The sequence below is a fragment of the Phyllostomus discolor genome, chromosome 4 (assembly GCF_004126475.2).
Source record: "Phyllostomus discolor isolate MPI-MPIP mPhyDis1 chromosome 4, mPhyDis1.pri.v3, whole genome shotgun sequence".
Classification (NCBI taxonomy): domain Eukaryota; kingdom Metazoa; phylum Chordata; class Mammalia; order Chiroptera; family Phyllostomidae; genus Phyllostomus; species Phyllostomus discolor.
Window position 1 is genome coordinate 106,599,763 of NC_040906.2, and position 17,237 is coordinate 106,616,999.

Sequence of the window (17,237 nt, forward strand, 5' to 3'; positions counted from 1 at the left end):
CCCTTTCCCCGGGCGCCCACACTGGCTCTCAGTGACCTGAGGACGGAAAAGTAGATGGTCCAGGGAACCGAGAGGGCGGGCTGCCCCGGCAAAGGCTGGGTCTCGAGAGGTGGCGGTTCCGCGAGTCTGTTTGGGGACTTTCTGGAGCTGAAGATCATCCCGGAGACGCTGCTGGAAGCCAACACGCCTCGGAGTTTCGCCGATCCGAGGGGTGCAGGGCGCGGGAGGCCGGCCGGCGCACGTGGGTGTCGGGGGCGGGCCGCGGTGGGGGGGGGGGGTCCGGGGTGTGGTTTCCCCGCCTCCCGGGCGGGATTTGCATGTGTGTGTGTGGCGGCCCCAGACTTCCTGCTCCTTCTACGGCGCAGGTACGCGCCGGCCGGTCGGCGGGCGGGCGGGCAGTCGGCGGGCGCGCCAAGACCCGGCACCTCCTCACCCGGACGCCACCGCCGGCTCCCGGCCACGCCGCGCCGCCTTCCGCTCCGGTGGCCGCTAGCCCGCCCCGGCCGCGCGGAGCTCCCTGCTCCTAGGTGGGGACGCGCCGTTCCCCTCCCTGCTGGTCATCTCTGCCCTCCACGCAGAGCCTCGCCTCGCGCCCTTGGGCCCCTCGCACTGCTTCGGCTACCCCGAGGGCCGCAGCCATGAGCGAGATGTCCAGCTTTCTCCACATAGGCGACATCGTCTCTCTGTACGCCGAGGGCTCTGTCAATGGCTTCATCAGCACTTTGGGGTGAGTTCGAGGGGCCACGGACGGGGAGGTGGCGCGGCTGGCCCTAGTGCCAGTTGCCTGCGTCCTGCCTCCGGCCTCCGACAAACCCCCCGGACGTCCCCAGCTTCAAAGAGCAGGGGAACGACTCGCCTCCTGCTTTTAGAGAAAGGAAGTTAAATGTTTGCCCAGGTAGGAGTCAGTGCCCTGCCGGAGTTGGCAGGAGGCGCCATCCTGCGTGAAGCCTCCACCCACCCTCGAGCGCTCGCAGCTTCTCTGACAGGGCGGAGAAACTTCCTCTGCAGGTGGTCCTGGGGTGGGGGCTGGTGGGTGCCTGGGGCCTGAGTTGGGGAAAGGCATCCGGGCTGGACGTGACTGGCGCTGGACGTGACTGGCCCTGGGCGTAAGGCGGGACTGTGGGGGTGGGGGGCTCTGCCTGGAGCCTGTAATTCTCTACTTCGGGACCTATTGCACCTTTGAGAAATCGTACCTTTTCTTCGTAGCTCTCTCCTGCCCTGCCCCCTTCAGTAGGAGTGTCTTCTCGGTCCTCCCCTTCCAGGCGTAGAGGCCGGCTGCCCCCCTCTCTCCGCCTCTCCCTGTCAATTTCCTGCGCAGCTCATCTGGCGCCCCTGGGTCCCTGGTCCCAGGATCTCTGGAGCACTTTACAAATATTAATTAGTCCTGACTGCCACCCCCCAGGGTCTGGGATGGATAAGCAAGAAATCAATTCAAGCGCCCCGGAGAGGGTCAGGCCTGAAGCAGGCCAAGGGAGGGAGAAGTAGGCAGAGGGAAGGAGTCACTGCAGAGAGCAGTTGGGTGAGTCGGGGGTGGGGGTGGGGTGGAGGAATGTATTCTCCCCCTCTCCCGCCAGGCCCTAGGTCAGGGTCTCCTACCTTTGTCCCATTTTTAGTCAGGAGACCTGTGTTGTCGCATGCTCCCCACCACCCCCAGCTCCCCTTTAGGATAAACCCACTCTCCTTTGCTAACCCTGCTTCTCTGGACACCAGCCAGCTACCAGGTGCCTCCTCTCTGGGGGCTTTGGAGGACAGCCATAGCACCTCAGCCCACTGGCTCCCCGGGCCTGGCCTTGTTCACCCTGAGCTGGGGGGTGGGAGTCACCTGGCCACCTTGGTGTCTCCCGGGGTTGTTGGGAGTTTAGCTTCAGTCCAGTAGCAAAGGGAGTCAAACAGGACCGAGGGGTTGGAGGGCTGGCTCTGTTGGCAGGGAACCGACTAGGAGTTCCCGCAGATCCTGCTCTCCTTATCTCAGCACACTCCCGGACTCTCTCGGTCCCCTCCCTCTCTAGGTCTGACTTCTTTTGCTCAGTTCCCCTGAGAATGAGGATGGAGGCACACCTGGGCCTGTGCCTCCCAGCCCCCTGCAATGACCAGGTTGCCCCTCAGGTCAGCACTGCTGATTGAGGCCAAGGCCTGCCCCTTGGTAGGCACACAGGAAACACCCCTGCTAGTGCTAAGAGGAGGGGAGAGGGTGGGGGCTGTCGGGGGCATGGGGCAGATGGAAGTCCTCATCCTAGTGTCTAAAAAGCACTGGAGGCTTTGGGGAAATGCCCATATTCCATCTTCTCTTTTGCTTTGGGCCTGGCTCAGGGCTGAGCACCCAGTGGGTGATTTTTTTTTTAATCCTCACTTGAGGATATGTCCATTGATTTTAGAGAGAGAGGAAAGAGGAAGAGGGTGGGGGGGGGAGAGAGAGATATGAGAGAGAGAGAGAGATATCAATTGGTTGCCTCCCATACATGTCCCGACAGGCATCAGACCAGAAACCTAGGTATATGTTCTGACTGGGAATCAAACCCACAACCTTTCGGTGTATGGGATGACATTCCAACTAACTGAGCCACCCGGGCAAGGCATACAGTGGGTGTTTTTAAATACCTCTGAGATCTAGCAGAATCATCTTCTGCCCTCCCTGCAGGTTTCTTCCCCTTACAAGGGATTCTCCGTTGCTTCCTAATAGTTCCCTCTTGCCTTGGTCCTTCCTGTCTAGGAGCCTGCTTTCTCCGGTCCACTTTGAGCTTGGGCAGGGCCTGGTGACTTGCAAGAGCCCCTGTACTCTAGGGCGCAGGTACCCTCTGCAAACACCTCCTATAACTCCCAACTTTCTACTGATGGATGCCCACCTTCCCGGCCTGGCATTCCAGCACCAGCATATGCTAGCACCAACCTAGTTTTCTGGCTTTATTCACTTACCCCTCAGGCCTTCCCAGAGGTGTACCACACTGCTCCCAGGACCTGGAACCTACCCCGTGGTCTCTTTACCTTTGTTCTGTGTGGCCCCACCTTCAGCAAGTCTCCACATGGGTAAATCTGACCCACCCTCTAAGATCTAGTGCAAAGTGGCCTCTTGAGAGACCCATCTCCTCTGCCCCAAACCAGTAGAATTACCCCTTTTTCCTCTGTGCTTTGCACTGCTTTGTACAAACTTCTGTCTGATGTTAATTGTTTTATTTTGCAATTAGTTGGAGGTTTCTTTGTCAGGTCACCTAATGCTGGGCACTTTGCCAGGATTAACTGATAAATTACACCGTTTGTCCACTCAGCATGCCCACAGGCACTGTGCTGGGCACCGGGGACGCGTGTCTGATGAGGGAGCTGTGTGTCTCACGTTCTTGGAACTTGGCGTCAATAAATGAATATTTGTAAGCACTGTAAGTCATTGCTACTCAATCTACTCCTTGGTCAAGCTGCATCAGCATCACCTAGAAGCTTGTTAGAAAAACAGAATCTCAGACCTCTGCCTGTCCTGCTAAATCACAATCCGCATGCTGGTCACCAGGAGATTTGGTGCCTTACAGTGTGAGAAGCGCACTAAAGTGAGTCTGCTCCATCCTCACCAGGACCTTTCTGCCTCTGCCCTCAGCTCTGGCCCCCTTTTCCCTCCACTCTGCCTGTGGGCGCCCATGTCTGTGAACCCTGGAGGCCGATTTGACTAGTTCCCAGGCCAGCCCACTGCTTGATGTCCAAGAGGTGCCCACGAAGGGCTAGATGAGATGAATTTTTTGGAGATGGGGTGGCCTTGGAGGGGAGAGGGGCTGGCTCCGCTGGGAGATGAGAAGGGGGGAAGTGTTACATGAGGTAGTTTGGGGCAGCCTTCAGATTGCAGCCAGACTCTGCAGGGTCAAGTGGAGGAAGCCAGTTAGATCTGCTTGGATAATTAGAGCTTCCAGTGAAAACTGTACATTAACTCTCAGGAGGGAGCATGGGAGGGGTCTGGGGAGTGGATACTCCGTCAGGGCCTTGGCTGGGAGGGGAAAGCAGGCCCAGGCCTGTTCCGGGCAGGAGGGCATGGCCAGGGCCACTGTCTCCCTCCTCACCCCTGGTGTGGCAGCAGACACCGGGGCTGGAGAGGCTGACTGGGGCTGGTGAAGGTGAAGGATTTAACATGGCTTCTGGTCAGTGGCTGCGGGGAACTGGCCCTGAGTGTGCAGTATGGGCCCCTTGGAGTCGTAACATCTGAAGGCCTTGAAGACCTCATTTGATTGCTCCGAGGTGTGGCCCGCAGACCACAGGGGGGTGCAGGTGAACTGTTCTTGAGGCTGAGCTCCCAACACTTGTCACAGTGCCTCTGCGTACCCACACCTGGGTGCTGGAGCACAATTTGGAGGCTCTCAGGGCTCCTGGACCTGTGTCACCAGGGCCAGATGATCACAGGGAGTAGGGTCATAAGGGTCCCCACTTGGGGCTCCCTGTCCGCCTTGTAGCCTGTTCCACTTCCCCAGGAGGGTTGGCACTGGAGGTCAGGACCCAGAAAATGTGGAGGAGGCAGGGTTCTTTGGAAAAGACAATGGTGCTGGGAGAATGGGAGGCAGCTGGAAAAGGGGAAGACGGACTATGAGATGGGCTGACTGCATAAAAGCCATGGACATGGGTCTGCAGGAGCTGAGCAGGGCTGCAGAGGACAGGGCAGTGTGAACACCTCATTCATAGTCTTTTCAGGGCTCATTGACTCAGTGTGAGAAAACCTCAGCAAATGTGGAGAAAGCCCCAGGTCAGCAGTGTTGGGACCCTTGAGTCTGGAGCCCAAGGGCATGGCTCTCCTGCCCTTTTTCACTAGCTCTGGGTGATTTCGGTAAGGCTCTGCTTTCTCAGAGTGTGTTTCCTTCAGCCTGGATGTCCTCTGTGGTGCTTTGTTTGCATCTGAGAATCCCCTGGGGGTATTTAGAAAAAGTCCGGCTCCCAAGTCCCATTTCACACCAACTATATTGCCACTTCCAGGGCTGGGGTGTGAGGGTTGGATTGTTAAAGTCTCCTCAGGTGGTTTTAATGCTTACCAGAGGCTGGGATCCCTAATCTGAGGCCCCCCCTAGGCTACAGGCTGTGAGGAAGTCTACATGTTGGGTGTGCCTGCCTCTTGGTCCAAAGAATCCATCTCTTAGCCTTCATCAGACTTCATTAAGTCATTCAGCAAACATGTATTGAGCACCTACTATGTGTTGGGGCACTGTTCTAGTCACCAGGGGATTGGTAGTAACCGTGCCAGAGTTCCAGCCTGTTCTAGTCTGCACAGTGGGGAGATGGTCCTTAAGAGCCCTTTGAGCCTTCTGTCTCCGAGACCACGTAATTCCAATTGGGGGCACCGCCCTCCGCAGCAGACCACATTCCTATGGGGCAGATGCCAGACCTGTCCTTGGCTTTCACGTAACGGTGATTTCACTGGAACGAGATGATTTACCCTGTCCTGTGCACTAAGGCAAGGGGGGCTTGGCCTCAGCCGGGCCAATCCATGCAACGAGTTTTTTGAAAATACCTATGTTTTCTGATGAAAATGTAATATATGCTCCATGGAGTAAATCTGAAAAACTCAAAAATTATCTGTAATAATACCACTGCGTCTGATGTTCACATTCTGTATATGGACCCAGCCTTTTCCCCTACACAAATAAACAGTTACAAAATGATATGAAACGGCACATAGGTCTTCATACCTGTCTTTCTGGGGACACATTAAGGTGTGTTTTCCCAGCCAGCACACCATCATTAGGGCTGCATGGCATCCCGTGGTATGATGAACCTGAATTTATTTAAGTAACTGAGTGTTGGGCATTGAGGTCTGAAGCCAGGAAAGTTGGCCTGTCACCACCAGAACCAATAAGCAGAGACAGGGATTCAGTCTCTGTGGGCGCTTTATTCAGATGGCTGGAGATCTGTGAAAATGGCGGGTTTGTTCGCTAACGGACTGTCTTAAATTCCATTTTAAACCAACCCTTTTTATAAGGAGAAGAAAAGTGTAGGAAAAGGGTTTGGAATTCAAGGGAAAAAAGCATAGGTAAGAGATTTGGGATTCGGGAAAGAGGTTAATCAGATAAAAGCTGCAGCCCAGCAGTTTCCCTGACATCCCTTCAGCTGTTGACCGGAGATTTTCTTCATCCATGTCCTGGGCGGTGGACTGGCTCGGACCCCACCTGGATCGCTGTGGTCTCCTGGAGTCAGGGTGGGCCGTGCTTGCAGTTCTTGAATCAACAGCTTTTCACATGCATTGACTACTAGGCTTATTAACTATTAACTTAAACTAAAATTTCCCAATCTTGAGTGCCCCATCAGGTTGCTTCTCAGTTTTTGCCATTACAGACAGTCAGCCCTGAACATCTCAGTCCAAACATGCCAGAACACTTGTCCAAGTGTTCTCTCGGGATAAATTCCTAGAAGTGGAATTCTGAGACTGAAGGGAAGGCACATCCCTTACCCCAGAGGCTGTCTCTGGTGGTAGGGTGTGGAAATGGGGGCTCTGTGCTCACGGGGTGTAACTCGGGGTGGGGTGTGACTCGCTTCACGTCTCAAGTTTGAGAATCTTGTACTGGGGGTGTGGAGAGTAAGACCAGCTTCTGCCCTGGAGGTTGGGTGTGGTGGCTGTGGCGGGGAGGGGCCTCGCAGGACAAAATCAGGCCCATTTCCACCGTGGGGCTTTAGGGACCCAGGCCTGTACGACTCCTTGGCCTAAGCAACGCCGCTGTTGGCCTCTTGCTCACGCTGCCCTGCTCTGACTTCCTGAGCCCACATCCCATCCTGGCTCAGTGCAGTTGGGCTGTGGGGTGGGTGGGCAAACGCCTGGGATTGGGGGTGGGATGAGGAGCCCATGTCTGGAGTCCCTGTGGTCCACCCCTGGGCCTGCTCTCCCTACTTCATCCCCTGTGGAGCTGGGGGTTCCTCTCAGGGACCAGGGCTGTGAGAGAGGGTGGGAAGAAGGCCCGGTGGAAGGGGAGGAGAGCCGAGCCCAAATCTCCAGTAAGCTCATCACATGTGAGCCCTGAGCCCTGACACCCTGAAGGTGTCATGCTGGTCATGCCAGGAGTGGCAACGGTACCCAGCATTTTACCCACAGTGAGGACCCCTGCCGTAGTGAGGCTAGGTGAGCAGGGTCACAGAGCAGGCGTCTTTAGAGTGAAGGCTTAGGGCCTTTACACCCAGGGCCGTGGGTGCAGAAATGAGGCTGGGCCTTGACACCGCAGTGAGCCCAGGGTGTGGGCTGGGCTGGGTGAAGACACTGCAGAGCGGTGCCCGCTTGGGCAGACAGGCCAGAGCAACTTCTTGCAGGGGACCGAGTGGGGGAGTAGAATGATTACAGTGGGCCGTGAAGGTGTGTAAGGTATTTTTTTGGCTGGCAGGTGGGCAGAGCTGGGAGAGGCAGGGATCACAAATCTCAGCCTGGGGCAGCTGCAGGTGCTCTGGGTGACACCTGTGCACGTTTGGTTTGCAAATCACTGCCAGCCAGCCAGCCATCGCCCCTCACTTCAGCCTGAGCGAGAGCCTTCTCCTCCGGGAGGCGGTTCTACAAATGGGTGATACAGGTCACCGGAAGGAGAGTTAAGTCTGGGTCGCAAGGGATGCTGCTGCTGGCAATGGGCAGAACTCACAGAGCTTTTACAGTTGGTGGCTTGGGCCTTCACTGTCACTTTGGCTCCTCACCACCAGCCTTGAGGCATGAATATAATTCAAGAAAAGGAGTGAGAACAATCTATTTTTTAAATGATTTTAATTTATTTTTAGAGAGAGGGAAAGGGAAGGAGAAAGAGAGGGAGAGAAACATTGGTCAGTTGCCTCAGTTGCCTCTCGGCTGTGAGCCCTGGCCTGCAACCCAGGCATGTGCCTTGCTGGGGGGTTGAACCCAGTTCTCAGGCCAGTGCTCAGTCCACTGCAATATTCTTTGAGCCAGAGGATAGAAAGGACAATTTAGAACCCCTGTATACTCACATCTTAGACTTAAAAATAAAAATTGTCTATAATTTGGCATGTTTGCTGCATCTCTTTTTTGCTGAAGTATTTTATGGTAAATCACACACATTGCATGTTTTCACCTCTAAATACTTCACTGTATATCCCTAAGAAATGAGGATATAATCCCACTTCGTTTTTTTATTGTTGTTCGTTCCTATTTATGTTGTCCCAGCAATCCATAACTCCCTAACAGCACCCATGTGCAGTCCACGGGCAGATGTGCCCCCTCGTCCTCTGTCTTTGACCCCTGGTTCCTTTAATTCTGGGTCCGGTCAAGGTCTACATGTTACGTTTAACTCTTATGCCTCGTAAATCTCCTTTCATCTAAAAGAGTGTACTGACCGTCACCTCTTTTTTTTTTAATCATCACCTGAGGACATGTTTGTTGACTTTAGAGAGAGAGAAAGGGAGAGAGAGAGAAAGAGAGAAACATCGATGTGAGAGAAAAAAAAATCGATCGTTTGCTATCTGAATGCGCCAACCGATGGAACATGGTAACCTAGTGACCTGATCAGGATCGAACCCGCAACCTTTTGGTGGATGGGGACAACGTTCCAACCAATTGAGCCACCCGACCAGGGCCCCACCTCTTTTTTCCCCTACCAAGATACCGACTTCCTGAGACAGGCTGGTTGTGCTGTAGACTGTCTCACATTCTGGGTTTGTCGGGGCTGCTTTGCTGCCTGTCGCCGAGAGCTCTGTGGAGGTCTGGAGTTGGACGGGGCACGCCCCAGTCTACCGGGACTGGCTGAGTCCGGTTCCTGCTAGTGGAGAGCAGGAGACAGAAAGGCCCTGGCCCAGAGGCTATTGTGTGAGGGGGCAGAGTTGGGGGGCTGGCTGGATGGCTACTTGCTGCACCCCTTCTCTGTCTCAGCTTTCCCTCTTGTCTCTGCAGCTCCCTGTCCCTCTTCTCCTTCGCCTAACAGATAGGTGTTTCCACACTCCCAGCAGCCCTGTTGAGACCCCAGAACTTGCCAGAGCCCACGAGTCAGAAATCTGGCCTCAAGTGGAAGCAGCACCCCGAAGACTTGCATACTAGCCAGGGAACTTTATTTCTATTGGGCAAACTTTAGTCATTTGTGCTACCTCTGTTCCTCACTGGCAAGACTCTTGGGGTTCTCTGCACGGGTGGCTTTCTGTCCTTTCTAGGCTTAAGCGCTTTGAAGGGCTGAGGCATGCTTGTGTTGAAGTTGCACATACAGTCAGGGGGGCACAGGGTGGATCCTCAGTAAAGCAAGATAGTAGCGGTTAAGTAAATGGATGTTTGTGCAGGGCGATAGACTTCAGTTTCTTTTCTCTGATGAGCCAGGGACCGTAGCCAGTGAACCTGAGCTCCTGACCCAACATTCCTCCCCACTCCCACCTATGGGTGTGACTTTGGGTATCCGGAGAAGGGGCCCCCAAGACTCCTCATCCACCACCAGCCAATCCCAGTATTCTGACAGTGCCTGCAGAAGGAGTGGCCTTCCTTGGCTCTGGCCTAGACCTGGGGGTGGTGGCCAGTGCCCTGGACTGACAGTCAAGAGACCTGGGGTCTGGAGCTGGCTGTTCCCTTTGCTTGTCGTGTGGCCTGCACTACTCAGTGCCCCTCCATGCCTCAGGCTCTGAGCTGGATTGGAGAGGGGCTGTCTAGGGTCCCTCAGGCCTTTGCCCAGTCTGTAATTCCTCCTCCAGTGGTTGTTTGGTCAGGGCCTTGGCAGGCAGGGCTTTGATTCAGGCCTCTGGGACAACCCCCCACCCCACTCCTAGCTATTCCTTCCTCCTCCTTATCTAATCTTTCCAGTTAGCACTGACCCGCCCCACTGCCTTTTCCATGGCTCCTACCTGGATCTCAAAGTCCACCTCGGGCAGAATGGGGCCACCTAGGTCCCTGCATACATCTACCTTCCTCTCGCCCCATGCGCGTTCTGGGGACGGTGCCCTCCTTCATGCTTTTGTAGAACAGAATTGTCAACCAGCTCTGAGGGTCCTGCAAGGGGTGGGGGCAGTGCAAAGGTGTGGGATGTGGCTCCGGTCTTCAGGGCACTGACTTGGTGGGTAAGAGCTTCTTGAGTGTAAGGACCACACCCAGTGCATAATCTGCTCCCAGTGAGGTTTTAATGAATGAATGGGGGCCTGAGTTGTGTATGTGGCCTGGGGGCCCTCTTCTCTGTGAACCTCACACTGGATGGTGGTAAGAATGGTAAGAATGCCATGAGGTATTAGATGTAAAAATGACTTCTAAATTAGAATGTGTTCTGCACTCGGAGGAACAGTTTTTCTAACATGATTGAGGCTGGGGTGCCACCTGCCTGTCTTTAGATGAGGGGCAATATCTGTGGTAGGAATGGGCCTGGATCTCTGCAGGAACTTTAAGTGCAGCCTTGAAACTGGCCAGACTGGACCGGGCTTCTGCGGGCAGGTGGGACAATTTGATCAGTGGGCTGGCGGAGGGTGGGAGTAGGCCCTTCCCAGGACTTTCAGTGCAGCGCTCCGGAGTGGGATGATGGAGCGACGGGGTCTCCTCCCCCTAGAGAGCTCGTCTCTGATCACAGCGCTAAGTGCGTACGGGAAGCCCGACACCTGTGACGAACTCGTTTAATAAACACAAATGCCCCTGTGAAATCGGGTGCCACCAGAATGGGGAGGGGCCCCTCAAGGCGGCCCTCGGTAGCCAGCCGAGGGCGGGAGGGAAGGAAAGCGCGAGCGCAGACGGGCGCATCGCCCGCCTGGGCGCGCGCCGGGCGGAGGCCCAGCGTCCTGGCTGCAACTTGCAGTCAGAGGCAGGCTGTCTGGCGGCGAGTTTCGCTCGGTTGTAGGGGGCTGGGGCGAGGGCGGGACTCGGAGGCCTCTGCGCGCGCTAGTGTGTGTTAGGGGGCGGGGCCTGGTGGAGACCTCGTGCACAGCGACTCCCACGAAGCTGCTCCCTGCATTTGGGTCCGCCTTGCACTCTGAATCAGCTCTTCTTCAAAAACATACCCGTCTGGTGTCCCCGGCACGGGCCTCCGGCCACACTCAGGGCTCTCTGCAGCCCATCTGATAAGGACTTTCCTGCTTACTAGTTAAATGGCTTCACGCGACACCCTTCTGGCCCACTCTACCCCCTCCACCGCGCACCACCCAATAGCACCTCCATAGGAAGCCTCAGCCCTAGTGAGGGGTGGAGGGGAGGAGGCCCTGCTGGGGTGCTTGGGGACTTTTGGGACTTTCTCAACCTGTTGCAGACGGTGGCATTTTTTTGCCTGCAGGCTAGGTCGGGGGCTGCCCTAAGTATCGAATGAAAAATGAAAAGATGAGGAGTGCAAGGTGCCACCCTTAGAGGTTCCTGGGAAGGGGTGCAGAGCAGTAGTCCAGAGTTCCCAGGCCATGTTGATTCTGTGAGTCTGGGACCCACACGGGAAGGAGTGAAGGCTGGAGTGTGGAATGTCAGAGCTGGGAGGAACCTCTGAAAGTCCCACCTGCTGACCTTGTTTTCCTGATGCCTTAGGGAGTCCCCACATGGCTTGCTTCTCGGCTTGGTCCCTCTTACAGACCATTTCTGTGCAGGTTTGGGATGTTCCCAACCTTGTTTGAGATTCTTCTCCTGCCCAGTCCCTCCCCTTCTCTAAATGGCTTCGGCATGTACTCCCAAAATGCGTTCTAGACCCCTGGGCTCTGGGGAGGGGCTGAGTTGGAGACATCAGGGCTTCAGAAGCTATGCCAGAGTGGGTGGGGACAGATGTACACCCACATAATGGCCAGGTGGATTTGTGCCAGGGAGATTACAAAAAGCAAGCTGAGCATCTGAATTTGTATGTCTTTTTTCAGGGCATATGTGAGCCAGACAGGGAGCTCCCAGGGGAGGAGAGGGTCCATGGTGAGGATGGGGTTCTCTGACAGGGAGTCTCTGGGAGGGACCTCCACAAGGCTCGTGCACTGGTCAAGATGGGGGCTGTGGGGTGCCACCCCAGCCTCTCCATTCTTCCCTGGGGCCACTCAGCACCCCTGGCAGTGCCAGGTCCCAGGCCCTGGCCAGCGCTCTTTCCCCTCCCCCACCAAAGTTTATCTTCCTATGTCCCCTCCCCTCAGGGCTTTGCTAAGAGACAACCAGCTAATCTGATTCACTAATGTCTTAACAAGAAATTCTATGAATTATTCAAGGCTCTGCACAGTTCCTGCCTGTTTTTTCATACCTTCACTGATTGGCCAGGCTCTGACCTCTTCCTTCCCCGAATTCCCACAAAGTCCACAGCTGGTCCCACCAGTTGGCACCTATGCATTATTCCTTCTATCATTAACTTTTCTGAGTATGTGACTTGTCTTCCTAATAAGATTTAAACTCCCTGAGTCAAGGACCCTATTTTTTTGCTTTTTATGTACTTCCCTCAGCAGCTAGTAAAACAAATTAATTCACTCTGTGTGTACTTCATGTGTACCTGGTCCCTGCCGGGCAGTGGTCTAGATGCTGGGGTATGGAAAGGAGCAAAATGGGCACATCCTTGTCCTCATGTACGTTCCACCCTCATGTATGAGGCTGGGGTGACAGTAACCAAAATAAGTAAGTACTGCATATAGCAGGTCCATGGTGATGAATGCTGTGGAGAACAGTGAGGCAGGGAGGTGGATGAGGAGCATAGAAAAGAGCCATTTACAATTTTAAAAAGGATGGGAAGGGAGGGCGTGCAGGGCCATTTGAGCCAAGCTGTGAAGGATGTGAGGGAGGGAGCCAGCAGGTTACCTGGGGGCAGTGGGTTTCAGGCAGAGGGAAGAGGCAGTGCCAGATGTCTGGGAAAGTTTGAGGGGCCTGGAGGAGGGCTGTGGCTGGAGCAGGGAGGGCAAATGGGAAGCAGGAGGGGATGAAGTCAGAGAGGTGGGAGGGGTCTTTCAGGCCATTGTGAATTCTTGGCTTTATTCTGAGATGAGTGGGTCTAGAGTTCTGAGCAGAGGACTGCCCTGATTTTGACCTACCTTTTAAAAATATATATATTATATTGATTATGTTATTACAGTTGTCCCATTTCCCCCCTCCACTCCCCTCTACCCTGCACACCCTCTCCCACCCACATTCCCCTCCTTTACTTCATGTCCATGTGTCATACTTACAAGTTCTTTAGCTTCTACATTTCCCATACTATTCTTACCTTCCCCCTGTCTATTTTCTACCTACCATCTATGCTACTTATTCTCTGCACCTTTTCCCCTTCTCTCCTCCTCCCACTCCCCTGTTGCTAACCCTCCATGTGATCTCTATTTCTATGGTTCTGTTCCTGTTCTAGTTGTTTGCTTAGCTTGTTTTTGTTTTAGGTGTGGTTGTTAATAATTGTGAGTTTGCTGCATTTTACTATACATGTTTTTTATCTCCTTTTTCTTAGATAAGTCCCTTTAACATTTCATATAATAAGGGCTTGGTGATGATGAAGTCCTTTAACTTGACCTTATCTGAGAAGCACTTTATCTGCCCTTCCGATTCTAAATGAAAGCTTTGCTGGATAGAGCAATCTTGGATGTAGGTCCTTGCCTTTCATGACTTGGAATACTTCTTTCCAGCCCCTTCTTGCCTGCAAGATCTCTTTTGAGAAATCTGCTGACAGTCTGATGGGAACTTCTTTGTAGGTGACTGTCTCCTCTTCTCTTGCTGCTTCTAGGATATTCTCCTTCATTTTAATCTTCGCTAAGGTAATTATAATGTGCCTTGGTGTGTTCCTCCTTGGTCCAACTTCTTTGGGACTCTCTGAGCTTCCTGGACTTCCTGGAAGTCTAATTCCTTTGCCAGATTGGGGAAATTCTCCTTTATTATTTGTTCAAATAACTTTTCCACTTGTTGCTCTTCCTTTTCTCCTTCTAGTACCCCTATATTTGGATTTTGGAACATTTAAAGATGTCCTGGATGTTCCTAAGCCTGTCCTTATTTTTTTGAATTGTTGTTTCTTCATTCTGTTCTGGTTGGGTGTTTCTTTCTTCCTTCTGGTCCACTCCATTGGTTTGAGTCCCAGTTTGCTTCCCATCACTGTTGGTTCCCTGTGCATTTCCCTTTATTTCACTTAGCATAGCCTTCATTTTTTTCACCTAACTTGCGACCAGATTCAGCCAATTCTGTGAGCATCCTGATCAGCAGTGCTTTGAACTGTGCATCTGATAGGTTGGCTATCTCTTCATCACTTAATTGTATTTTTTCTGGAGCTTTGATCTGTTCTTTCATTTGGCCTCTTTTTTTGTCTTGTCACACCTGTTACATATAATGGGCGGATCCTTAGGTGTTCACTGGGGCGGGGCAACCCATGTCACTGGGTTGTGACACTGTATGTGGGGAAGGGGTCTGAGAGGGAACAATGGCGCTTGCTCAGCTCTCTGCTGGATTTCAGTCTCTTCTGCCGCTACCCCCAAGCAAACTGGGCCCTTCTGGTGCTGATTCCCAGGTGGGTTGGCTTGTGTACATTCTAGGACCCCGTGGGTCTCTCCAGCAAACTCTCTTGTGAGGCTGGGAGTCTCTCCCGGCACCTCATCCCCCACAGATGTTTTCAGTTGGTGTTTTTGAGGCTTTATTTCCCCCACGCTGGAGCCCTGGGTTACATGGTCTGTCTTGCTTCCCAGTTTCGCCAGGTTTATCGGTCTGGATGAGTGTGTCTATTTTAACTCCTTGGTTGTCAGACTTCCATATAGTTCAATTTTCTGTCAGTACTGGTTTTTTCATTTCTAAATTTTTGTTGTCCTTATTTTGGTTGTGTGAGGAGGCACAGTGTGTCTACCTATGCCTCCATCTTGGCCGGAAGTCCTTCCTTGACCTACCTTTTAAAGGGATCCCTCTGCAGCTGGGTGGGGAACAGGCTGGGGAGGGGGGGAGGTGAGAGGATGCAGCAGGAGACCAAGGAAGGGGCAGTTACAGAAATCCAGGTGAGGGCTGGTGGGGGCCTGGATGTGGTGGTGGTGACAGTGAGAAGAGGTCAGGTTATGCACATATCTTGCAGAGCCCACAGGGCTTCCTGACAGTGGGTGCGGGTGGAAGATAGGAGCCAAGGACTGGCCCTCGGTTCTTGGCTCAAGTGAGGAAGGAAGGACGGGCCGGGATGGGGAGGACTTTAAGAGGAGCACGTTTAGGTGGAAGACCAGGGGGCTCAGTGTGGAACTACCTAGCTTGCGATGCCCGTGGATGTCCAAGTGGAGACGCAAAGTAGGCAGTGAGATTTCCAAGTCTGGACTTAGGGAAAGAGGAGCGGGTGGGGGCCGGGGTTGTGGGGAGTCATCAGTGAGTGTGAGTGGTGCCTGGAACCCATAAGTGTGGCTGAAATGACCAAGGGTGTAAGTTCAGATGGAGAAGGGGCGAGAGCCAAGGGCTGAGCCCATGCTGGAGGCTGGGGACAGGGAGGGACACCTAGAGTGTCCTTCCAGTGCAAGCCGCCCTCTCACTGTGACTTCCCCACACAGTACCCAGGTCCCACACAGTATCCAGAAAAATAAACATGATTTGTAGTACCTGGCCCTAAAGTACACAGAGGTTTATACCATGCCCATTCTGCATATTCAACGTTCAAACCCGGTTTCCTCCTCTGTGAAATGGGGCAAGTCTTGTGGGGAAGTTGTTGAGAATTCAGAGGTACCAGTTGTGAGGTGCTGAGATAGAGCTGGCCTTTGAAATGGTGGGTTATCATCATTACTTTATTCTTGAGGCTGGGGTGGCATTGAAGACTATTAAATGTAGAAGCGAATGGATGAATGGGTGTGTGGGTGGGTGTCCTCCAGAGAGTCGGGATTGACCCCAGCCATGGCTGTAAGCGGGTAAAGGAGAGGGTGTGAAACGGGGCCTGACTGAGGTTGGGAAAGTACGAGGTCTGTTGTCCTGTCTTTGAGACCCAAAGGCTTGTCCCCCTAGTGTGGTGTCTCATCTGTCCATCTGCCTCTGGTCTCTCTCTGCCTCTGTTTCTTGTCTTTATCTTTTTCTCTCTTTTTGTCTTTTCCTTCTCTCTCTGTCTCTCCCTCCCTCCCTCCCTTGTTCTCTGTTTCTCTTTCTGATTTTGTCTTCATCTCTCTTGGTTCCTTTCTCTCTCCCTCCTGCATCGCCCACTGCCCTTTCAGATCTGGAAACCAGGGTGTCCAGGTTATGGCAAGAGTTGCACCCCAGAGTGTGACAGCCTGGACTGGCAGCAGACCTCACAGAGCAGCTCTAGCTCCAGCGGGGGTAGAGGGGCTGCGTGTGTCTCTGTGCTTTTTCCTGGGGGCTCTCCCACCCCCACTCCAAGAGATCTTGCCTTTTCACCAGGAAAGAGAATGACTTGCTGGTGAGGGGTTGTCTGTGATGGAGAGGTTTCTTTGGAGGCCTCCCTGGTGCCCTGGAATCCCCTGCACTGAGGGAGGGATGCTGTGGGGAGATGGGCTTCTTTTCTCCCATTGACCCAGCTGCCTTGTCCCCCAGGCTGGTGGATGACCGCTGTGTGGTGGAGCCTGCGGCTGGGGACCTGGACAACCCTCCCAAGAAGTTTCGAGGTAAGACCTCTACCCCTGCTGCAAACTCGCCTCCCAGGCTGCCGAGTCAGGGACCTGGGACTGAGTCATTCAGCCTTATTCAGCCCCTACTGCCGGTCAGAGGAGGCTGCCTGAGGCCTCCCGCTGCTGTCTGAGGAGCCCCAGGGCCTGTACTGCTGCCCTCTCCGCCTTGCCACTTCTTCTCTTTCCGGGGCCACGCCCGCTTCTCAGAGCACACCCACTCTTGGCGAGGTCTGCCCCTCCACCTCCAGCTCCCCACCAGCCACAGGGCTTTCTTTGTCTGCTTGGCTGGGCGTTTTCTGGGGGAAAAGGGGAGGGAGAGCGAATTTCCCCAGGCGTTAGGAGGCCCAGGGCGAGAGCTCTTCTCTGTGCTGAGTCTCCTCATCTCATTGGACCTGATAGTCTCCAGGTCCCTTCTCCTGACCCTGGCTATGTCCTCAGCTCCCTGTGGTGTGGATGACTCCTGCCCCAAGGAGCTTGTGGAGCCCAGACCCTGCCCTGCTGAGTGACCCTGGGCGCTGCCTTCCCTCTAGGCCTCTGTGTGCTTGGTGGTCAGTGGGCTCCTGAGCTCCGCCCCGAAGGCCCTAGGGCCCTTGTGAGGATAAAAAGAAATCCTGCTGTCACTGTGCCCAGCCAGGGTAAGGTGTTCTTGTGAGTATCTGTGAGGCGGAGACAGCCAGACAGATGCATCCTGGGCATGAAGGGCAGGGTGGGAGCAGGTAGGAACATGCCAGGCCACGGCCGCCTCATCTGCCCACGTGGCTTCTCCTCTGGGGAGAGATTAGCTGCAATTGTCCTGGGGAGGGATGCTGGGGCGGGGCATGCAGGATTCAGGGTAATCCTGTGGCATCCTTGGCTGTCTGCCT

At 54.1% G+C, this 17,237-nt stretch overlaps 1 protein-coding gene across 2 annotated transcripts in view; it reads left to right on the forward strand.

The window, feature by feature from the left end:
- The first annotated feature begins 288 nt into the window (after positions 1 to 288).
- The window catches only part of ITPR3 (inositol 1,4,5-trisphosphate receptor type 3), a 66,913-nt gene continuing 49,964 nt past the window's right edge, over positions 289 to 17,237 (forward strand). Inside the window, exons 1-2 of one of the 2 annotated variants that reach the window (XM_028508447.2) lie at positions 289 to 727; positions 16,301 to 16,371. In XM_028508447.2, coding sequence (XP_028364248.1) covers positions 639 to 727; positions 16,301 to 16,371 — 160 coding nt within the window. In that variant the 5' untranslated portion in view covers positions 289 to 638. The remainder of the gene's footprint in view (positions 728 to 16,300; positions 16,372 to 17,237) is intronic. The other variant, XM_036023961.1, reaches the window with a different exon arrangement.